General features: G+C 39.3%; 1 protein-coding gene across 1 annotated transcript; it reads left to right on the forward strand.

Moving 5' to 3' along the window:
• Nucleotides 1-967: 967 nt before the first annotated feature.
• Nucleotides 968-20,075, forward strand: LOC117826619 (leucine-rich repeat-containing protein 52-like). Its single transcript, XM_034702806.1, has 2 exons — nucleotides 968-1,989; nucleotides 15,716-20,075. The coding sequence occupies exons 1-2, from the start codon at nucleotides 1,341-1,343 to the stop codon at nucleotides 16,042-16,044; spliced, it is 978 nt and encodes a 325-aa protein (XP_034558697.1). The 5' UTR covers nucleotides 968-1,340; the 3' UTR covers nucleotides 16,045-20,075.
• Nucleotides 20,076-25,269: the final 5,194 nt, after the last annotated feature.

The raw sequence follows: 25,269 nt of genomic DNA on the forward strand, positions 1-25,269 counted from the left end.
CTATCCCTCCCAACCAGATTTCCTCTTAGACCCCCAACACAGATTGGCGTGTGCAGTCATGATAGTGCAGGACTCATAACCAATCGGAGGACGTAGTAGGTGCCGTCCCTTAATTAATCAGGACAGAGGATTGGAGATTAGCTATGATTGGTCCGTCACAACGGGAATGAGGGGAATAATAACATTGCTTGATACAAAGGCATTGGAAAACGCAGAGATTTCACAATAGTCTCGAATTACTCCACTTACAGATGTGTAACGATGGGTATTATGACCTTTTCTCCAAACCCAGCAGAAAAAAAGCAAAGTTTTTTAAACTACTGCTACCAACAGCAGCTTTAATTAGCTATATCTTGAAGCTAGCAGTCGTCAATCTTCAAAAATACAAGCCAATTTTGTTGTGACTGTCCTGAAATCAAAATATTTAAAGATTGGAAGGACATTGTAAAGTACGTGGGAATTAAAAATATATAAAAATAGGGAATATTTCGGGATAATAAATGAGAGAAAATAAATGACACCTGCCTCTCCCTCACAGGTAATAAAGGGGCGTGGCTACAAGGACGTACGTGGAAAGGACAGAAGAGGGAGTTAAAGCTACACCACTTGTGCATTTGTGGAGTTTGAGGATCATCCCAAATAATGGACAGGTTTATTTTGAGTTATTATAACATCACGGTAGTAAGAGATAAAGGTAAACACGTGAATCTGTTACATACACCGACACTATTAATGGACACATTTCTCACATATAGGCTACATACTCGCACAAACACCTGAGGCATTTGTTGATGCATGGATTACACTTTGCTAACCTTCCTTCCATTTAATAAGCTTCCCTCAGCTGCCCAGAGCTCTGCCCCTCTCGCTCCAGCGCACTCCTAAGCATGAGTTCACTCCACATCACACACCCCCACCCCACCCCCACCCGCTGAGCAGTTCAGCGCGCCCCGCTCCGCTTATTTGGATTCAGTTTCACAGAGCGAGACGATGGGAAGCATGTTACTGACCGTGATCATAGCGAGCAACGCAGCATGAGAGCCACAATATCAGCGTTCACAAGGCGTAAGTGGTTATTTGCAAGGATCTCAAAAAACATAGAGAATCTTAAAAAAGTATGAAGGTATCTGGTGCTGAAAAAGAGAGTGGATGCGCGCTTGATCCAGAACCAACGACAGGATGAACTGAGACATTACGCGCGAGAGGTTGCCACGGGCGAGCGCTGGGTTTGACCTCTGTGGACATTTCTGGGACAAACATTTCGGTGAGGATGTCTCAATGAAGAATGTGACTGAACATGACTCTCTGCAAACGGGGTGGATGAAGCCCTCAGCGGTGTCATGCGTCTTGCCCCGCAGCCCAGCGCGCAACCCTTGCGGCTCATAGTTCTGCTCCTCCTCGCCACGCACGTGAATACATCCCCGGTGCTGTCCACGGGTTGCCCGGACAGGTGCGTGTGTGATGACCAGCTTGTGGTTCAATGCGCTGGGCAGCACCTGACCACCTTCCCGGTCAACTTGCCGCTGGCCACGCGGCAGCTCATCATCTCCAACAACCGCATCGTGGAGCTGCCACCGCTTGCGCTCAACTACCTCTCCGATCTGGTGTACCTGGACTGCAGCAACAACTCCCTGACCGAGATATCAGAGTCCACGTTTGGGAATCTACGGAAGTTGGCCTACCTGGACCTCTCTTTCAACACTTTGACCCGGATCGAGGACCGGACGTTTGGGCCCTTGACGAGCCTGGTGATGCTGAGAATGACGGACAACCCAGGACTGTCGGAGATTCATCCGGACGCCTTTGTGGAAAACACGGCCCTGCAGGTGCTGGATGTGGGTCGGAACAACTTGACGGTCCTCAACATCACGTCCCTGATCGCGTTGCCAGCCCTGCGCTCCGTGGGGCTCAGCGGGAACCCGTGGAGCTGCGAGTGCGACAACGAGGATCTGTGCCTGTGGGTCCACCTGGAGGGCTTCAAGTTCCAAGGTTTTAATCTCTTTTAATCTAATGCCATCACAGCATGACCTTTACTGTTGCTTTCTCATTAGATTAAGGTAGGATTCAGGGAGCCAATCAAATACAAGAACTGCTGTGTTCCAGTGATTAATTATTAGATAATGCTGGCTTATGTAAACTTTTGACCTTTTGCTGGCTGCTGCCTATGTCCAAAGACGCTGGGCTCTTTCATATAAGGAAAGGAGATGTTGATCTCTCTTCCCCTCATTTATTACCAACTTTTTACTGTTTGTTCCAATTTTACCATACTCTCAAGTAGGCATGTAGATATGTATTTTTTAAATATAGTTTGTCCTTTTCTTAACACAAATTCAACTTCGATTTCTGCTGATACCAAATACCTCTGGCAGCTTATTGAAAAACAAGTAATTATAGAAAAAAAACACTGATTGATGACATTTTTAACTAACATTAGACTGCACTGTTTTTTTTGTCACAGGATACTTGAAGAGAAAAGTTGTGGATTTTTGGTGATAAAGAAAGTGTGGTACTCACCGATATATGAGACCCTATTCAGGCCGATACCGGTATTAGTAGGCTATTGGTAGTGAAACAAAACCAATGGTATGAATGTTGTGTTAACAAGTAATACACACATTAAATGAACAAACAAACAAAGTCGTAGAGCCAAACCCTTTTCACCCCCAGCACCCCTGAACACCCTGTCCATAGAATACTGGTTATTTACAGCCTGAAAATTCACCTGATTAAAGACATATTATATCGAATCCAAACACTTCTCGGGGTAAGTACTTCTTAATTTAAGGTATATAACAGAATCAGCAGCTTGTAATTGCCTCTTGTGTTTCCCTTTTAACACTGCGTGCAGATGCAAATGATTATTCCTAAGTATGAAGTAAAAGTCCAATGGTTAATAGAGTGTATAAGGACCTTTTCTGGATGCAGACAACCCTTATCTAACTGTTTCATAATTTCTGAGAAGAACCATCATTCAAATTTACGTTATTTGGAAGGAAAAGTCACTGAACCTTGATGATCTCTGTCACTGTCTCATGCATTTTGCCTCAAAACAGTTCTACTGAGGTAAACTCCAAAAACACATGTTCATATTATTCATGGCCTTTTGTGTGAGGACAGCATATAGAGCAACGTGGACCTTTTTCAGCTGACTGCATTTTGTGGTTGACAGGTTGTGGTTGTGTATTATTTCACATTTCATCAGTTAATGATTATGCTTACATGATTTATGAGTGATGTTGTTTCTTATTTTCCTCAGCTTAATAGTCTGTCTGTTTATTTTATAAATCTGCTCTCTATTTAAGGGATTGTGTATAGTGTGGTTATGCAAAATACAATCCCAACAGAGGATTCGCATCGGGACAAGACCTCACTGAGAACCAGAAGTGTCTTGTCTCACCTTGTTGGGATTCTGCTTCACATCACCACCCTCTCACTACACATTATCGTTACATTATCTCACTTATTATCCAGCCAACTAAAGTTACAAACAACCTGACTGTAAGTATTGATTTAAAAATTATTATGCAGGCAGGCAGGCAAAAAAAAAAAAACAGTTACGATGATTGGCAGCGCCTTCCAAAGCAATCCTAATTTTTTACCACACTGCACTTGCAGGCCAATCAATGTTATACTTAACATTTTCATTATTAATTAACAAACAGGGTTTTTTCATTGGCATTCTTAGCAGATACAGAAGAAAACAGCAGCATCTGTATAAGGTCTCCTTCCCCATAACTTTTAACCGCTGTTGGCAATTTCTTCTCACTTAACCAGTCCTGTAACTCTGCCAAAGCCCAAACAGTGCTGCTGTTTGTGGTCTCTTTGTGTCTGTTTTCTTCCATTTGATAAATGTCTCTTTTACACAGCACACTTTTTATTCTCTTCTGTTGATTGGTCAGCCATTAACCACCAATCTAAACTTTTGTACTCCCCAAATTAGGGATGCATGGATCTTACTTTTTAGGTCCCGATATCGATACCTGGGCTTTGGTATCTGCCGATACTGATACTAGCCGATCCGTCAAAACATTAGCGCTGCACGTTTTGCAAGTTTCTGACAGAGTTGTTAGCAAAAGAAGCGTGACATGCACCTAAACTGCAGAGCCTCGTAGTTATCTTCCATGATGCTCTGCCGGGCAAAAATGCACAGACCGGCCGGTGCTGATGACGTAGGAGACGCACATGGCTGTTAGAAACACAGAAACGCATAGAACTAAGATGAATAGATCTGCCATATGGATCGGCACTATATATCGTCCCCTTGTCACCGTTATCCGATGTAGCTTTTTGAGTCCAATCTGGCCCATATCCGATATCAGGATCGGATCGGTGCATCCCTACCCCAAATGAAGATTAATGTAAAAAACCTTTCTTCATCTTGTCAACCTATGCTATCGGAAAGTAATGTTTTAGTAGAATTATCAACAGGAAGAGGTGAAGGCATAAACGGTACACAACTCCTTTTCGCAGACTGATTTGATATGATGTGTGTGATCTGGTTGTCCCTGGTGGATGGAGAATTGGTTACCATTGTTGTGGTGTGTTGACCAATCAGAATCAAGTATTTAACACAGCTGGGGGATTATTTAAAATCCAGGTAATAAAGATTAATAAAGGGTAGATAAACATTCAAGAGGTGCACCCCTTTTAATCATGTAACTTTTACAAAGGGTTTATTAATTGTAAACGCTAGTGATTTAAATAGTTGATACATACTTTGCTTATACTTAAACATATACATGTAAGCCATGCTCCGCAGTTAACCTCTGGATAAATGTTAAACTGTACTACACTATCTGCTCAGAGACAAACAAAACTGATGAAATCATTTTTAGTGTTGCAATTCCTCTTGGGTCTGTCCAACCAGACAAAAACAGCCACAAGGCGTCTGTTTATCTTCATTACTTTGTCTTTGTAATTTGATGAAACACTTCCTGGATATTCGCACAGGGGCCATTTCAAGACAAGCTGCAATGATTACATCAAAAACCACCTCAAGGGTCTCATCATGCCACGTATTGTTAATAGTGATGTATAGTCCCCTATATATTTTAAATTAAATTAGCATGAACTAGTTAACACAGAGCCACTGGAGCCTTCAGGGCTGTTTGCCTAAGGAGGGAATGACTCCATGATTACATCTCTTCCAGCACATGCAGAGCTACTGGAGTTCTGCACATCATGTTGCTTAAAAAACGCCCTGTCATGTCTACACAGCTGACAAAATCACGCTATCGTCAGATCATACTGCTCTGTGATGTGAGCTGATAAAAACTGTGTGCTGAAGAATACATTGCTGCTGTATGTTTACCACCATGCAGCTCTGTGAAGTCAGCAAAGTTCAGGCTCTCTCTCAGCTTTCAGCATGATGAGACACAGGTGACAGTAGTGCAGCTTGACAGCACTCAGGCTATCAAATAACAAAGAGGGTGAAAGAGGATCGGAGGCAGATCTGGAGCTGTTTGATTTCTCCTCACTCAAATGTGTTCATCAATTCAGCTCTTTCTGCAGTTTGGAACAAAACAACACAATTTTTCATCTAGAATGACGGATCAGTTCCTGTTTAATCCAGCCTTTGGGATGCTGTACTGCAAAATGAGATAAATGGATCAAAGTTGCACCATCAAATATCGATCCCAGCCATGTGTTTTATCACTGTCAGTCTGATTCATGTGTCTCATATTCAACAATCTTTCTTACTTTGAGTTAATGGGCACATGCTCCAGAGTGGATGTGTCACTATGCAAAAGGGCAGCTGCTATTTATAGTGAGTCTTACTGAGCAAGAAGCCAGTCATAACTCCAACACCATAGCTATAATACACTCGCCACACTTCCTGAAAAAGGCATCCCTTGCTCCTCTCTCCCACACATACACACACATGCTATAGTAAACCATGGTCCCTGTGCAGCTTAGGCCAAATCCATAACAAGTCCTGCAAGAGCAGTCCTATTTTCCTGCTGCTTTGTCTAGTTTAATTTGGAGAGGAGCCTCTTCAAGTGACAGCTGCCAGCAAGGGAGAAGGCGGACACAAAGATATACTCACACTCTACCTCTGTTATGTGTACACACAGTCCGTCCATCTCTTTAAAGCAGACAGCACAGGAAATACCTCGCTCTATCTTGAGCTTCTGTTTTCATCTAAAGTATGATAGAAGCCCAAACAACTCTTCATGGAAACACAGCAGCCAGTTTTCTAAGGTATCCCAGAACATTATAAAGCACTGCTGTGTTCAGGTTGTAAATAACATTTCATGCATAATGAAAATCAAGAGTGACAAGTTGTATGTCATGGCTGTATGACAAACACACGTTTCTCAAAATAAAGTTTTCGATCTGTTTTTACATCAATATATTTAAACTATATATATTTAAACTATATATATTCTTGTTTGAATTCTTGTACTGTGCACCTTCTTGTTTGCTGCTGTAACTCTGTGAATTTCCCCGTTGCGGGATGAATAAAGGAGTATCTTATCTTATCTTATCTTATTTAACAATCAATAATAAAAATCAAGAGCGACAAGTTGCCTAATTTCAAGGTAAAACAACACATTTGCTAACCTTTAGCTACTAGAATTTACTCACTACTAGCCAACCACTAATCAGCTTACCGATAGTGATATAGGTAACTGTATGAAAAGCAATATTTTATTCCACGCAAATGGTGAAATCAGCTAGCTTACAGTAATGTTAGCAAGGAATTGGTTAAGTGTTAGCAAGCTGATAGTTATAGCAGCTGTTGGTAGGAATGGTGTAAAAAACGTTACTTTTTTCAGCTGGGTTTGGAGAAAAGGTCATAATAGCAATCGGTACTCATCTGTAAGTGAAGTAATTTGAGATTATGGCAAAATCTCTGCATCTTCCAATGCCTTTGTATCAAACAATGTTCTTATTCCCCTCGTTCCCGTTATCACAGACCAATCAGAGCTACTCCCCAACCCTCTGTCCTGATTGGTCGAGTGGCAGCCCCACTACGTCGCCCTGATTAGCTGGGAGGCCACTACTTCCTCATAGAACGTGCACAACAATCTTTTGTGGACGGGGTTACAACAGCAGAGAGGGGAGGGGTAGTGTTGACCTTCAAAATTTCTCTCAGAACTGATGTTTATATCACGACTACCAACAGCAGCTTTAACTCTTGGCTACTGGGAGCTAAGTTTTCAAATATGTCTTGGCATAATTTTTAAATAATTACCCCTAATTATCTAGTATTATCTTGGGTAGGAATTTAAGCCATTACTATGATGCTACAACCCTAGACTTAAAAAAAGGTAGCAATATCAAATATCAAAGTTAGCTATGAAGTGGATTAATGTTATCGTTAACTGATGTCAAACAGTTGCTAATGAGTTGTTTCATATGATCATACAACTTATTTTGCTGATATTCCTCTGGATTTTCACTATCTTTTGTTCTGTTAATGAGAACCTATGAAATTATTAAATGTTGTTTGACTTTATGGCAAAATCTCTGCATCTTCCAATGCCTTTGAGCTTACCACCCTGGGAATGACTTCAAAGGAAAATGGATGCTGTGTGAATATGTTGAACTGACACATTCATACTCACATTTTTTTTGAGTTAATTGATTAAATATGAAAAGCTAGCATGTATGTTTTTCATCATAAATGTTACAATCTGAAGTATTGTACTAAGTAGGTAGTTTAGTTAACTTCCGCTAATTCTCATCAGCAGTCTTATGGCTAGTCAATTAAAACAAACCATAACACAAGACACATAAGGCAGTGTGACACAGGAGTATATCACAGACATACACACCGTTACTCACAAAAATATGGATGTCAATTCATGTGCAGTGTTACAACATTACATTTTTAGCCTGGATATAATATTTAAGTTTTTCAGCAGATTTTTTTGATTGACTTTAAAGCTGCTGATAGAAATGGAGCTCTTATTGATTCACAAAAAGCCATCTCCTCAGGACAGTGTGACAAAATGATGAAGAACAATCTTTTAATGGAGATATTTTTGTGAACTTTTAGGCCTCATCCTGGAAAAAGATAAAAAAAAAACTGACATAATGGAGGTAATTTAAAACTGGTAAAATGAGAGTCAATTTCAAGAATAATCTCAAACTTTTCCAACACAGAACATGATGCTCAGTCCCCTGCCGTGATGATCTTGACTGTAGATTTTTAATCCTGAATTTTTAAGGTTTGTGTCACAGCTGTCCCTCTAACATCTGATACTGAAAGACATTAGAAAAGATCATAGCATACATAAATATCTTGGCTGCATCCAAACAAAGACCGTTCTCTAGTTTGTTTTCTGTTGGTCAAATTGTATGTCATGGCTGTATTTTGACACTTCTCTCAAAATTAAGTTTTTGATCCGTTATTGCATAAAGATATTTAAACTTGACACATTTAAAAATCTTTTCGTAACTAATTCCCATTTACTGATTCAACATGATTAACATACTATTAGTGCTTGAGGTGAGGGAACAGATGACAACTTTTTACAGTTGACTGTGTTTTCGGCTGCAAGCTCTGTCTCTGATGCCTTGTTATCTCGCGTCTGGGTCTCACCTGGTTCATGCAACATGGCTTCGCTTGTCTCCTCAGTTTAGGAAACGCATCAATAGCGAGCGAGTGGGCAAGGAAGAAAAATAGAGAGAGAGAGAAAGCTTCAGGAAGGAACCAACAGATTCTCCTCTGTCTCGCCTTCCTGGCTAGATTAGCACTCTCCCTCAGCTGTTATATAAGGGGAACGTCTAGAAATAGAGCAGAGTGTAGATGGGGGAAGGAGGGAGGGAAAGCCCTCCTCTTTGATGCGAGTCCCTTGGGGGGGAGGAGGAAGGGGGATGGGGGTGATGCCAGAAGGGTTTCCTCCCTGGCTGCCAGGCTCACACATACCCGCTTGTACACGAGCACACACACACATGCACAGGCTCTGCAAGGACAGAGATAGAGGATGGGAAAGTTAAGTCTCTTGGAGGGTGTTGAGCATGTCAAGAGGGAGCATGCATGTGTGTATGTATGTGTATGCATGGATGGCTTTGTTTGTTATAGCTGGAGTGTAACAGCATATTGTGTGAACAGTGCACAGCAGCAGCCTTTGAGAGGATCAGAGTACGCTTTGAATTCTCTGTGCTGGATGGAGCTGACGGTCCTCGTGTTCTTCAGCTGCACGCTCGTTTTCAGCTCTATCTGGCGCAGAGGAGCTTCTCTGAGGATAAGAACGGAGAGATTTGTTCACTGTGTGAACGAAATATGAGGAAAAACTCACATTTCTGTCATGCTATGAAATTAATTTGTCAAGTTATGTGATTGAAAGCTGCAGTATGATCCCTCTCAACCTCTATCAAATCACACCTCCCACCAGCCTGAGTCAGTTATAACACCTTTATTTGTTGCTACTGAGACTGCATGGAAAGTAGTTAGCAAGCTAGCACAGAAGTTGAAATGATGAGCAAAAACATGATGGTAGAAATGGTTAGCCAGGAGAGGATTGACGTGTGAGATTATTATCTGAAGGGAATGTAAAAAAGTTGAAATGATTAATTAGAATTATTCATATAAGGTATAGCATAGCTAAGAACAACATATCCTGGTTTAAACTGACAACATTTTGAAATAATTAGCCGAAATGAACGGACAAAATTGGTGAAATTACTCACGCCACGAGTAATGGATGTTAGGTTGGAATATCAGTAGACAGGCAGTTCTTGATTCATCTAACAGAGAGCATGTTCTTTTTGTTTGTTTGCCAAAAAATAACAAAATATTGAAAAGTTTTGCGAACACAAATGGCTAAAACCAGGTGTTAGCTTAAATAATACTTACCCACTGCCTTTTATTAAACCAGTAGGTTATAGTAACAGAAGAATGGTAGAAATAAGTTAGTTAAATCAGGGTTAGCATTTAAAATTATAAGCCAATAAACACATAGGCTACATATAGGTGAAATTAAATCTGTAGCTAAGATTACTGTATTGTCGAAATTGTCAGCCGAAAGAAGGGGATAAACAGTTGTGATCATAAACTAAAGTTAAACAGTGAGTTTCAAGTAATGCATTATAGGTAAAAAGTCTTAATTTAGTAAGAAAATAATGGATTAATAGCCAAAGTGATTAACTGACACTGATAGAGATGTTAGCTACAATGATACATGACCTCATGGGTTAGCTACAAATTACCAATAAATATTGTTGGCGAAAAGGAAAGCCTTTGTAAATAATTAGTTTAAACAAATGAATAAACAAGTGAAACCATATGAAGCCAAGAATTATAGACAGGCTTTAAATTGTTAGTGTCAGATAAACAGTTTAAATATTTGTCTGATATGGATGCTATCACTAAAACATGTCCTTAAAGGAACAGTGAACAGTGTTAACTCAAGGCTGATTTATACATCTGCGTCTCCCCTATGCAGCAGGGGCCGATGCGGACATGAGAACAGCATACTTGTGCATCGATGTGTCCGTGTCGCGCAGCAATACTCCGAAGGTGCACATCAGCTATGTGCGTAGGCCTCTGCGTAGGTACGGAAGCTACGCGGACCCCTGGCGTATAGGCTATGCCGTCGATTCGACACAGAAGTATAAATCAGCCTTTAGGGAACAAAGTTGAAATCTTTAAAACTCATGGATTAAAGTCCATGGTTATAATGATCAGGCTTAATTAAGAGAGTTAAAGTTTTAGTATTAAAAATAATTAACATAATAATTAAATGGAATTAAACAGGTGAGATGTTAAGGTAATGTAGCCAAGAAAAGGCTAAGGGTTTTGAGGTTTAACCAAGTGTCAACCTCCGGTCTAAAAATACGAGTCCAATGTGGAAGTGCTAAAAACTGCAGTTCATCGAGGATCCACTTGAGTCTGGCTCCGGAAGTACCAGAAACCACATACACATCAATTCAAAAAAGACGATCTTTACAGCAGAAATAATGTTTACAGCCTGGTACAAAAGACAAGTGTAGTCTGGATAGATCATTGCTCGATCGGCACACACTGTAGGGGGGTGAATTTTTTCTAACGCAGCTATTTCGAAGTTATTGAGATTACAAATCTTCCATTGAGAGGCACAGCTGACTTGATTGACAGGCGGGAACACTGTAGCTGTTGGCTAGGAGGCTCAAAGCCCGCTTCTTTACGTCACAATCCCTCAACAGCAGCAGTATGGCTCCCACCGACGATTGGCCACAAAACAGAGCTTCAGAAACAGATGGGTGGCGTCACAGATACTACGTCCATATTTTATACAGTCTATGGGTTTAACCTGTTAGCTAATAAGCCAAACATAAACAGTTGAAATACTAAGATGAAAACGAGATATAAACTGCTTTTCAGTGAATCAGTAATGTTAATTCATCGTAGAAATGATGATAACAGGAATAGATGAAATATTTTGCTGAAATTTATGTATAACCAGGTGTTAGCTTCAATGATACATAACAGTTACAATTGTTAGCTTAACGTAGGCTAACACATAGATAGGACAATAAGAAGCTATGGTTGTGTTTTTGCAAACTTTACAGAACATGTCAATTTTTTGCAATATTAAAAAATACTTTAGGAATTTACAATGTTTGTGATGTAACCTAATATTTATTCTAATTTAAGAAAAGTAAAACAGTTAGTATTCATAGCTCTGCAGATATAAATGAAAAACAGATTTAAAAGTTTTTGTGTATGTGAATGTGTTAATGCTGAAACTCTATCAATAACTGCAAACATTTAGACGGTGAGTTAAGATATAATATCCGATGTGCACTATTAATAACTCCATATTGATACATTATTTATGTGAGATTTTTTTATTTAATATAACAAACAATACTATACAAGTACATTTGATTACAGAGAATCAAGACTAGCACTTCACACACTGTACATTTTGTTCCCCAGATTCATTAGGAACACATTCTCACGAACAGTACTTCCACCACAAGATACACACGCAAAGTGAGAATGTGTATTATACAATCTATGATTCTGAGGCTGTGGCAGGGTTACAGAACACTGTTCCTTGTGCAGAAACTTTCAGCCTTTTGATCTCTCCCTGCAGGAATCCCCCCAGCATGAAATCTTTGAAAATACAGTCGCCAATTAAAACACTGGCAGTATGGAGACAGCAACACTGTTGTTGTGTTTCTGCACACAGCTCTAAAAGACTCAGCCAGGCTTTGGTATCATTTCGTGAAAAAGCCTCTCTTGTCAGCTGCTGCAGAGCTCAACAGCCGTCATGTGGCGTATTTAATTTTGACTGATAGGCTTTTTAAAAATGTATCCATCCACTGTATTTTTCAGAAAAGGAAGGGACTCTACATTTTCATTAGGATTTGAGGATTTCAGTCAGGTCTTAGTCGTAGTCATATCCCCTCGCCTGATGATGAGAAACCTTATTATCTGGTTCAGGCAGACACAAAGGCCCGCGTCACTCTCTAATCCTGTGGGGGAGAAAAGATTTTGAATAATTCATCCATGATTTTTCTTTTTTTTTAATGTTATTTAATGCTACATCAACTTAAAACTGTAGTACACAGGAAGCTCCTAAAGCCCTGCAGATTGCAGCCTCACAAACAGGGAACATCGTTATGCAAGAGCAGTTTTCTGTCTGTAAGCCTGTGAACCTGAATATATTAGGATATCTTCAGCTCAGTTTGAAGCAATTTAAAAATGTACAAAAGTAATGTGCTTGAAATATTAAACAGGCCGCTCCGTTTAATAGCTTATGTAAAATATTTTTCTGAAGCTAAGCCATTTTTATGGCTCTCAGACATCAAAAGGCTGCTTTAAATCATATGGTGATAATATGCCAAGGCTGGGTATCTGTTTGTAAATAAAGTAAGTTGAAGCAGATGAGCAGCAAAATTCATTCTAACAGCCCTGAAATGTATTATCTAAGCTACCTTCATCATCAGTGCGACTGTTTCCTGTGTTTAAACATTATGCTTCTACAAAGTTAAAATGCTTTTTGTCACTTCAAATGAAGGATTTTATCCTGGGTTGGATCAGCTGATGTCAGGAGCCTTAGTACCAGAGTTATTAAACATTTGAGTTATCACTTGATTTGAATGGTACCATTTATTGTTATGTTCAGTTCGTATGTGTATCTTCGTATGTGTATCTTGACCGCCATGATGTGTAGATGCAGAAGGAATCTTTGTGACACTGGCTGGCTTGCATAGTAATATCGACCAGTATCGAACAAGCACCCGGAATGCTTGGGAGAACGGCTCTGCAAATCTGCTGACTCCCAGAATGCTGTTGACCAATACCCTTTATAGGTCTGAGAGCCAGTGACATAGCCTACTACAGAGCACAAACTTATCTTAACATCTGGTCTTTTATTGTACTGTCCTTCAGCTCTGCTAACCTAAGGGTCACAAAACTTATCCCTGCAAGTCACAAAACAGGAAAGGGTCTCTATCTAAATGTCCTTGATAGTCTGAAACAACATAGTCTTCTCCTTGACTTGTTTTATGTCAGATACTTATTTTATGTCAGCTACCTCAATTATGGGGAGAAAAACAATGAATGAACACCACAGCATCACTCCTCTATTGAAGGTGACAGAGTGAGTTCTGTTATACAGTGTTTGTTTTATCTACTGCTAATTAGCTTTCATTTTTAAACCTTGTGGAAATAAATTCTTTGTTTCAAGTGTTGGCAGGCCTTTCCAGAGCCAACAAAGGTAGATGTACAAAAAGCTAAGATACCACAATTATTTATTATTATTGTAAAATTCATATTTCTCCACCTGTCACAGTGAGACACCTGGGCAGGAGTATGAAAAAAAGATTTAGTTTATTATAATCTCAGTTTGTACTGTGAGACTAGTGTCATGTCAATTGGAAAATAATAAACTCAAGGACATGTTATTTTTAAAGACACAATGTCTTTAACCTTTCTCAGTTATATTAGAAAATTACTTGGAATTGATTAAATGTTTTGTTATGGTTAAGCTAAGCTCAAAAATGATGAATGCAAGTAGATTAGGATGTTTATTTCAGTTCATTTTGTCAGCAGACTTGATGGAGCAGATCTGCTCTCTTTTGGAGCATTTAGCTCCAAATAAATAATCATAAAGGACGTGTTCTTTCTTTAACTCTCTGTTGCTCATTTGGTCATGACTATTTAATGTTAAAGCAAATTACTTCAGACTAAACCAACCTTTCAGGTGCTTTGTTGTTAATAATTCCTGCATGGTACTCCAGCCTTTCTGTTACATACAATATATTATATATTATTATATTATACAATATTTTATAAACAGAATCATATCATAGTGTTGCCACTGTCTAATAACCTTTATGTGTAAAGATAGTATTGATTTCTTGGGTCAATGTCACCAAGGATTGCAATTTATAGATGCAAATGTACTAATCTGTGATTCCAGGGTTATTCTCAAGTGGGCATGCTCTGTGGGCGTATCGATGCAGAAGCTATGTATAAAATCAGAGTAAACTTTGGCATCATGCCTGAATAGCTATAATGGACCCTGAATCAATTTCCTCTTGTACACTACACACTGTGGCATCAGATGTAGCTTTGGTGATGTCACCAATTGGTATCTGAAAACACGTCATGAAGCCGAAAGATGGAAGTCGCCATAATGAAATTGCTAACTGACTTATGGGTTATCTCTAAACAGGCATACAGGAGTAACTGAAGAAAGCAGCGACCGCGCAACCACCTGTCAGTCAACTTCCCTGTAATTTTGCCTAATTGTGTATAACTCTTAACCTTGGTAGAATCAACATGGATTAAAAACAAATCCCACAACAGTTGTAACTATTACAGAGTCTTAGTAAGCCAATGTACTAAGGTGTAAACATGTTTATATCTGCTGTAAAAATGGCCATTTTATTATGTGCTCTTGAAGGGGTTGACCCACTTACAGAACCATTCTCAAGAAGACAATCAAGGAACTACAGTTTTTGACACTTCCACATTGGCTTCATTTTTCAACACCAGAGGTTGCCTCTGGATCAGTTTTAGAACTGGAAGACATTTCAAGGTTAACAATAAAATAGCGTAAAGTACTTAAAGCTAGGATGAATTTGAATGTAGCATGTCCTCCGGACACCGTCTAACTCCTATTGAGGAATAGGAACAGAGGGGAAAGAATTGTTTTGGGTTATGTACATTTTAAGTGTCACATTTAACATGTTACATCCATAGACTGTATAAAATATGGATGTAGTATCCGTGACGTCACCCATCTGTTTCTGAAGCGCTGTTCTGAGGCCAATCGTCGGCGGCAGCCATATTGCTGCTGTTGAGCAATTGTGACGTAACAAGATGGGCTTTGAGCCTCCTAGCCAACAGCTACAGTGTTCCCGCCTGTCAATCAAGTCAGCTGTGCCTCACATTGGAAGACTCGTAATCTCACTATCTTCAAAATTTCAGCATCAGAAAAAAATTCACCCCCCTACAGTGTGTGCCGATCAAGAAATGATCTATCCAGACTACACTCGTCTTTTGTACCAGGCTGTAAACATGTTTATTTCTGCTGTGAAGATCGTCTTTTTTGAATGGGTGTGCATGTGGTTTCTGGTACTTCCAGAGCCAGCCTCAAGTGGATCCTCAATGAACTGCAGTTTTTAGCAATTCCGCATTGGACTCATATTTTTTGACCGGTGGTTGCCAATTGGTTACATCACAGTTCCTTGCAGCACATATTTGTAATGTGTTTTACTGTCATCTGTATCCTCATTATTCCTTCTCTGTGTTTCTGTGTGACAGATGAGGGCCAGACAGTGTGCGGCACACCTGCTGACATGCAAGGCCGGCGTCTGGGTGAGGTTGGCATCCAGCTACGGACGTTATGTCACCAGACTCTGGGCTCCTGGGACTATCTTTTCTTTGTTGTCATCGGCTTTGTCATCTTTGCTGCTGGCACGGTGTCGGCCTGGGTAATGGGCGTCATTATGGTGCTCTATGAGCGCTACATCAAGAAGAAAGACGAACAGCTGGACCCGGAAGACGAGGAGGAACCCATGGAGACGGGTCGCAGCTCGCGTGACAGGAGTGACCATGGAAACGGGAATTTGAAAACGTCACAAACTGTTTGAAAGATTGATTCATCCTCTGCACGCCATGGATTCCTACAGTGCCTCCTGTCAACTTCCAGGACTGTCTGTGAAGTCTAATCACACTCCTGTCACACTGAGTCTGTTTAACAGGCTCAACACTGAAGGGGGAAGGATTCAACAGAGATGAGGCATGTCATTCCTCTGATTTAAAATGTGCTTTAAGGTGAGCTAACACACTCGCGGGCTGCCATTGTCGAGGTCCTCAGCCCTTTGGTATCACTGTTCATGTGTGCAGATTTATGACTTTGCTTTATGGTTTCTATTTTATGCAAATCTCACAGAGATTAGGCCACAATGGGGAAAGGTGAAGTAAGCTTCTAGTGGAAATCTGATTTTAACAGAGCAGACGCAACCATTACACGTCATCAACCCAGCTTGCATTGCACTAGTAAAACAATTGCTCCGCTCGTAGGTAAGAATATGTGTCATAAATTTCGCTCTTTAAAGAAATAACAATTATTCATGTCTATCTAACAAAGCATTCTAGTATGAGACAAACATTAAAGTAGATTTATGCCTATTATTCCCCACAGTCAGGGTTCCTTTTAAAATACATCTATCATCACATTTGGTCATTATTTGATGATAAAACTTTCTTAACTACCACAAGCAGCTTATCCGATTCCCACGCCATTAATAGCAACTGCTCATAGCCTTGCTAAAAGGCCATTAGCAAGGTAGGTGGGGCTGTTACCTCTTGTTAACAGTGTCTGTGCTAAGCTTAGGTAATGAGCAGATAGCCTCAGCATTTTATTTAACAGTAAGAGGTAGGTGGGCTTAAAGCGGTTGAAAAATATCTAATTTTACACAAAAGACCTGCTTCCTGTAGCACAAAATTATGGATACAAGAAGCTTATTAGAAAACTAAATCCAGACACAAGTTAACAAACCGCCCAGTTTCTTAAATTTACACTCAGGAGCAAAAATCTGCCTTCAAATTTAAATGAAATAATGATTTAACATTTATCATGATAATTATCAATATCGACTGATATGAAAAATGTTATCATGATAACATATTTTTCAATATGGCCCAGCTCTAGCACAAACCATCAACCAGTTCAAACTGAGAACTTTAAAAAAAAAATATTTTTCAATTGGGGGAATTACTCAAATTTGTTCAACCTTTCAGATAAAGCTTGTTTGAAGACACATCTACCTTGAGTGTTCATCACTGTATTCAGTGCTGCACAACCAAAAGTAACTGAATATGAAACTGGTATTCGCAAGCTTTATTTTAGAAATGTAACCAGATGTTACTTAGTCATCTCTACCTTGTATGCTTTCATTTTAGCATCAAACTTAAAGCCACAGTTTTTATTTTTTTATATATTTTTTAGTTTCTAACCTGAACACAGACTCAGCAACAACTCTACAAGTACCAAAGTGACGGTGGAGTGGTACCTAGATTTTCATATTTTGAAGCTTCAGGCCACAGACCAAGCTGCAACTTAATGAGGTGGAAGTGATAAAGTGTCGCCAGTAGACATGATTGCCCATTAGGTTGTGACCAATCAGGTGTTTCACTAAAATAAGAGATGAAGATATGAGTCAAAGACCTATACCCAAGGCTGTGTTGCTATAAACTAAAACAATATGGGTCATTGGGGGGAAAAGCTTGTTAGACAATTTCGTGTTTTTCAGTATGGATACGGGTAAATGTTAGTAATTAACAGCATATTTCTATTCCCTTTCAAAAGGTATTGTTTGCACACAAAACACTGACCAGTGGACCTCCACAATGGCATCAAGCACAGATCAATTGTGATCATTGTACTGATAGGAATGAAAGGAGAGAATAAAATGCATTAAAACAATGCATTCATGTCAGTGTAGATGAGTTCATGTGTGCACATGCATGTACACTTAAGAGTGTATATGCAGCTGTATGTTAATCTTCCTCATCTATTAGCCCAGAGACAAACTGCAGTCCAGGGTTTTTGTTTTGAAGATCTATTTGTGAAGTTGAGTGCCGGCTGCTGAGGACTGTTTTGGCAGCCGGCCCTGCGGGATGACGAGTAAACAGGAGAGTGTGATAATTAATTTCTACTTCATCCTGTCGTTGTTGGGTTTGAGTGCAGTGTCCTCTCTGTTTCTGCATGCACTATTGATGCACCAAAAAAGCCTTATGTGGTGTGGACAAGCCTTGATGGACAGAATAAAAAGATAAACATACATAAGATCCTATAAAACCGTTTGAGAGTAATTATTAAAAATGCTCATGCTCCTACTTTTTCCTAGTGAGTTTCACTTTTAATTTCCCCTTTGGATTGAGTGAATTTGACTTCAAACCTCTTTTATTATAACTGTTTAAAGCAATAAAAGAGCTATGTAAAACTATTACTTTTTTAAGGTTTTTATATGTCCTGGTTTAGATATAATCATCTGGCTGCACCACTCCATTGGCAATGACTGTTATGTGCTTGAAAAGCATCAGGAGATTGAAAAGTATTCTTGTTGGATGAGGGAAATTATTAGGAAGCTGCTCAAACACACCGTCCTTTGTGTGTTTGCTGTACCTGAACTAAAAAAAAATGTCTCTCAAGAAACTTGAGGGGCAGAGTAAAATCTCAGTGTTTGGACCCGCTGTTTTTACTTATCATTTAAGTAGTGACGATTTTATTTAACAAAAGTTTTTTTTTTGAGGGCCACAGAAAAAAAGCATAATTGTGATATTTTGTGACAAAATAGAGCTTTTTCATGGAAGACATGTTGACATCACAGTAAGAAAAGCACAGATGTAAATACTTCAATGACTGATGGTTGATTTCCATTTAGCTGCTCCAGTTTCAGGTCCTTGTGTTGGCCTAAAACCACACCATCATGATGTACTAGAAAACACAAGCAAAATCAGAGCAGTGTTTATCTTTTATCTTAAAAAGTTAAAGTGATATGTTCGGATTTTGCAGCTCCTTGTTCTGTCCAACTGCAGACACATTTTAAGGGTACGAGAGGTGAGAAAAGTTGCAGTTCTACCAAATGTTACTGTGATTAAAGGGATTTCTAGCAAGTTGGAACAGCTCGTTGGTTTATCTGCACTCTGACTCTTAACAATGTGTTGTTTCGCTCTTTTATGTGCTCTGCAGTACTACTGAGAATCCTGTCTTCACACATGTACTGGCACTCGCATATGTACTGTATATTGTTGGCACCTGTCCAAAATGAACAGCAAACACAAAGTTATTCTTTAAAGTGAAGACCACATAGAATCATTATAGAATTATACCACATAGAACAAACACGCTGCCTGTGCAGGAGACTTAAAAGTCCAATACAAAGTTAGTTTTCAGCTTTGATGATTATCTACCATCTTCAGACAATATCACATTACATTACATAAGAGGCACAGGTGTAATTACTAATGGTAATGATGGCTGAATTCAAATGTCAGTGTTAGGTTTCAGGTCCTGTTTTTTTTCCTCATGCATTACTAATGTTATTAATCATACCTGTGCTTTCCCTGCAACAGAAGGTCAATATGTTTGCCATGCAAAATTTCTATTTTTAGTTTAAGTGATCAGAGGAATCGTTCAAGAAAAAGAAGATGTAACATTTATGTCTTTACACCACTGATAAAAAAGACCCTCAGGACTGAATCTTTGTGTGTTTGCTTGCGCTCCCTTGTCTGATAAGGGAGTGATCTAATAACCTGAATACTGACTGGCACGGCATACATCGCCGGATGCCAAAATGTGACCTGAGTACTGTACCTGTAAGTTGCCTACTAAAGCAGTATGCAGAGATGCCTCTGAACATTTGAACCCTTGTTTGCTTTCATTGCTTTAAGTTATAATATTTGCATGAGATTCTTCAGTGTGTTTTGCATAATCTGCATGTCTTTTGGGGTCTGTGAGAGATACACTCTCATTCACATGAAATACAAACATATAGTGTTTTACTGTGCTAAGTGAACTAATTAGACCATGTGATTCCACAGTCAAGGGTGAGGGTGCGGCTTGAAAATAGGCCAGCTTGTTGTTTCAGTTTAAGTCAGCACAGTGACACAGACCAAATGATAAGAAATACCCACATGTTGTTCTTTTTTTAATATTCATGTACTTGCTATTCTTGTGCACAGCTCACAAAGCAAACACCAGGCTCTGAAAACCCTCAGTATTGACAGTTTTTTTGCTCCATGTGGGCACTTGGAGGTACTTTACAGAAGCTGAATACACCGAGCTTCAATAACATACTAAGTGGATGAGCTGAAATTCAATATTATGCACTTTTTACACCCCCACACTGCAAACTCAGACCATATTTAGAGGCACATGTATGCATGTGCTCTGACACACAGAGAAAAAAGCATCAGTTCTCCCCCCATCATCGACTCCAACACGAATAACCTCTGAGTATAATGTGCTGTATAAAAGCTTAAAAGGAGAGCTCTTCTCTTGCTGATGCTGTGTTACTGACTCAAACTAGAACACCATCTTCCCACATCATCGAATCAACAGGATCAAATATATATACTTGTGTTATACTTGGAAATGTGTCCCCCTAAGTTTTCTTGACAAAGCAAAGCTGACCAGATTGATGATCTTCTTCATGCCAGTCTTTTATAAAAAAAGCGGCCTGTAGTTAGCTTTGCTTAGCATAATGAGCAGAAAAGGGGAATCACATTGCCTTGATCTTTTCAAGTGGAAAAATATGCTTACCAGCATCTCTGAGCTCTCTAATTAACACAATTTTATCCTGTTTTTAGTTTCTAAAAAACAAGTTGTGGTAATAAAGTGTAGTACCTAACTACTTCTCTACCAGGGGCACAGACTCTCCTAGAGTGGTGATAATGTCCTAATCTGATTCTAGTGGAGAAACAAAAAATGATTAAAAAAAATTAGCATAATTCCCTGAATGATGAAGAGTTATTTTGAGTTGAGCATTTACTCATTTTACACTACCCTAGTTTCCTGAATCCTGAGTGCTAAATAATTTAAATAGTGGAAGAAAAAAATACTGTTAGACTTAGATGGCCACCGCTAAGGGAAGCAGAACAGCCGCGACACAACTTTTGGAACCAAGAAACAGTTAGTGCCCGTTAAAAAAACTGCGTTAGTGGACACAGGCCCTGATTAATATTTATTTTTCCCAATGTGATTGTCCTTAATATGAAAATGTTTAATAAAAAATAAAAATAACAGCACCTAATACATTTTAAAAATAGAGTAGTTTCCCTGGCCAAGGTGGTAGGTAGATGAAGAAATCCACTGCTCAATCACAGTTTTTAACAAGCCAGAATACTACATAGCCTTTTTGTGTCACATGCATTTCATTGAGATATTGGGGGCGAGGCCCTGCTGCTGACCCTGTGCTTCACGCAAATTCTGCTGGCCATCCCTGTATAGGAAGAACCCCAAGTGCTCTCTCTGTTTTTGTCTGCAAATGTTGTATTGCCTGTTTGTCTGTGTGAAGCCGAAGGATATTTTCCACATTGTGGACAAATACAATTCTAATCTAATCTAGTCTAATCTAATTAAGATACCATGTTGAGTACAAACTTAAAGATGAGGCTGGAGTAAAAAACACAAAGCCACATTACTTCAACTGATCAGATATTAATCACTTAAACAACTCGTATATCTGCACCAACTCCAAAAGCAAGAGGGACACACAGGAAAGTCACACATCTTGTAAACTAATGGCCACAAAGAGGTCCTACACTAACCCTTCAATATGCAAATAATTCAATTAGAGTTTAAAATCATATATGTCACTTTTCTTTCAACACATGTATTATAAATGCCATGTTTTATTGATTTTGGGGCTGGCAAAGTAAACATTGTGAGAATACCAAATTTTTCAAATATCTGAAAGAACATGTAACTGTCATTTAAATAGGTTGTTCTCCATATATCAATATAAATCCAGATATAATATCTACATCATTTTTTTCCTCACATATAAACACCCAGGCACACACACACACGCCTACACACCCACACCAATTCTGCTCTCTTGTACACCCACCAGTCTGTCTTTCTCTTTCTCCCTCACTGTGTCTGCTCTGTTGACTCTCTCCATCACCAGAAGCCTATGTTTTAAAACATCCCAATTTTACCTTGTTTTCACCTGTAATCAGATGAGCTGTGAGTGGAAGACGCTTGATGTTATCACTAAACATTCAATACCAACAAGTGTACCGAATCACAACTAGCTGCTCTTAATAAACATCAGCATTAGTATATATATATATATATACTATTCAAAGGAGAGTTCCAAACACATTTGCAAGAGGGATGTGATATTCAGCACAGTGTGTGAGTGTGTGAGTGTGTGAGTGTATGTGTGTATGTTACATTGCACAGGAGGAGCAGAGAGTGCACTTATAAATTGAGAGCACATGCGTCATCTTGGGAGGAAATAAATAAATATCCAGACTCTCGCAGGGCCTGGGCCCGCTAGTCAAATAGCCACATTTAAGTCTTGGTCTCAAAAAAAAAAAAAACAGTGTCAGCAGGGTAGCTCATGTCCCACACAGTAAACAGTGGTGTGAGGTGGCCTCCGAGTCCGCATTAGTGTACATACATATTATGTTTGCCTGCGTCAGCCTGACACAGAAGCTGCAGCTACAGGGTAAAAGACGGTTAAAACTCAGCTTAGATTTATATGTACAAAATGACTGTGGTAAAAACATTAACCCACCACCTGGTGCATGTAGCATTCTGAGAATGACATGCCAGATAGAAAATCTACCTACATTGGGCGACTGGTAGTTGTTAATTTTGGTCCTTGTTCAAAACTATTTACCTCTAACTTTGAACGAGGAACAATTTCATGTGACATTTAAAAAATGGCTCTTTTTTATGTTAGGACAGAGCTGTTCTAACTTGCTTTTGGTTCTGCTAAGAAAAGCTAAGCTAAATGGCTATTGGCTACAACTTTAGTGTGCTAACTCTCATGTCAAGAAAACAAATAAGAGGATTTCCCAGAATGTTGAATTGTTGCTTCAAGTTGATATTTTACTTATATATACACATTCCCAGTGGCCCAATCTCGAAAAAACGTCAGAATTTGGATTAAAAAGAAAATATTTAATTTTATGTTTGGACAGAGTTGGTTTAACCCTGGGGTTCCCAAACTTTTCAGCCCGCGACCCCCAAAATATAGGTGCCGAAGACTCGCGACCCCCACTGTCCCTCAAAGTGATTAAATGTGGCTTCATTTAGCTGGTCTGCAGAAAATGACCCTACCTATATGAGCATGTGGCTGGGTTTCCTGTGCTGTTATGAATTAACCTTCTGCTATTGATGCTTTTGATAATTAACTGGCCACTACCCTTAAACTTAGGAGTCATCTGGCAAAAGAAAGTCAGTAAACTCATTACATTTTCTATTTTCAAGGTTTTATTTCAAGTTTAGCTTCTATTTTGGTCGATATTTTTTAATACAATGGGTAAAATTTAACATTTTTAGATAACTTTTGTCATTAATTTCTTTTATTTTATTATTTATGTATTTCTTTCTTCACCACAAGTTAACAAACTATACATAAGTAATACAAAACGAACTAACAGATGAAAAAAATATATATAATAATAATAAAAATAGTAATAATAAACAGTACAAACAAAAAGGAAGATAAACATAAGAAAACAAGGTAAATAAACAAAAATAAATAAATATTTTTGATAACTAATAAAAAAAACATTCTGGCAGACATCTCACGACCCCCCATTTGTGTCTCCCGACCCCCCAGGTGGTCTCGACCCACACTTTGAGAACCCCTGGTTTAACCTACCTAAACCATGCTACGAGGCTACCAGTGGTAGCTTTGAGCTTAGAGACAAGGTATTAATTGTCCTCATGTAACTCTTCACTAGAAAGCAAATAAGCTCACTTCCCACTATTCCTTCAGGTTGACTGAATTCACACAAATGGGGATTTCATTGTGCCAGAAAGGTTGTTTTCTATCAGTTATGTATCCAAACAATCATCAGTCAGGCCGAGGTGTAGTTGTCAGGATGTGCCTCAGGACAGAGATGCACTCAGCTGGCTGTGGTCACATCAATAGCACAGCTGTGACTCAAAGTCAGTTCAGTGAATAGACAAGGAAATGCATCTCACACAGCGATGTACGAAAAGGCTCCTGCAGGCTTGTTCTCAGCCTCTGGTGTTATAACTCGCGTTCTTTGCACCATTGTGTGCATCCACTGAGCTGAAGGCAAACTGGCCACTGTAAAACGCCTGCAGATGGTAGATGTGACATCAAGTAAGAACGGCTCTAACCGACCGTAATAGCCCCCTGACACATCTACTTACAAATACCCTCACTCACACACAAACACACACAAAACAGGAAGAAAATCCTTTGGTCATGGCGCCGTGGAATGACTTACACCAAAGTTAGAAATGTGGATATATTTCCAGAGTGCTGCTGCTTAGAAACCGTGGGTTTATTTTCAGTTATTTCAACAAAATTACATCACTAATCACTGCCACATATGGATGACAGCTAAGACATTACACAGCCAAATCCAGCCGCCCATACTGCTGAACCACTACTAAGCTAGAAAACAAAGGACCTGCTGCAACTTATATTAAGTCAAACATATATTCAAGCTTACGGTTGTAAACATACAAAGATTTTAATGAGTTTTGTACTTTCTTTTGCTTGAATTATTGTCTTTTTTTGACCACACTTTAGCACAAAGAAGAGGAACAGAAAAAAGCAAAATGCCTGGTTTTCATTCCAGGCTGAGAATGACTTTTTTCCTTTTCTATTTTCAGAAACTGTTTGTCCACTTGGATTTATTTAAACTTAATGAAATCATTGTGTTGAATCCTATACTACATACTGTATGTTTTCTATTGGACTAAATATTGATACTCAGCCCTCCTCTACGAATGTGGCTATCGATCGATGGTTAAGAGGAAGCCCCTGCCTCCACTTGGCAGAGAGGAGGTCGGTCCTACTGCTGTTACATGTCTGCACACAGGCTCAGGGGCCTGACAACTCTGTATCCTTCCCCAGCAATAAAAGGTCATTTGAGAGGAGCTGGTGTGTCGTTTTGTGCGTCACAGTCCTGCCTGGAGAAGAGTTTTTTTGTATTTGCTTTGTCTTGTCTGACCTCTTAGTGTTAGTGTTTCTCCTTACTTTTGCTTTCTGGGTATTTTGAGGTTAGGCTGGTGTCTAATTAGCATCCAAGTTCAAATGTATGTCAGCTTCATTGTCTACACTAAGGCCTTGTTAGCTCACAGATACACA

Source organism: Notolabrus celidotus, chromosome 15 (genome assembly GCF_009762535.1).
Source record: "Notolabrus celidotus isolate fNotCel1 chromosome 15, fNotCel1.pri, whole genome shotgun sequence".
Lineage (NCBI taxonomy): Eukaryota > Metazoa > Chordata > Actinopteri > Labriformes > Labridae > Notolabrus > Notolabrus celidotus.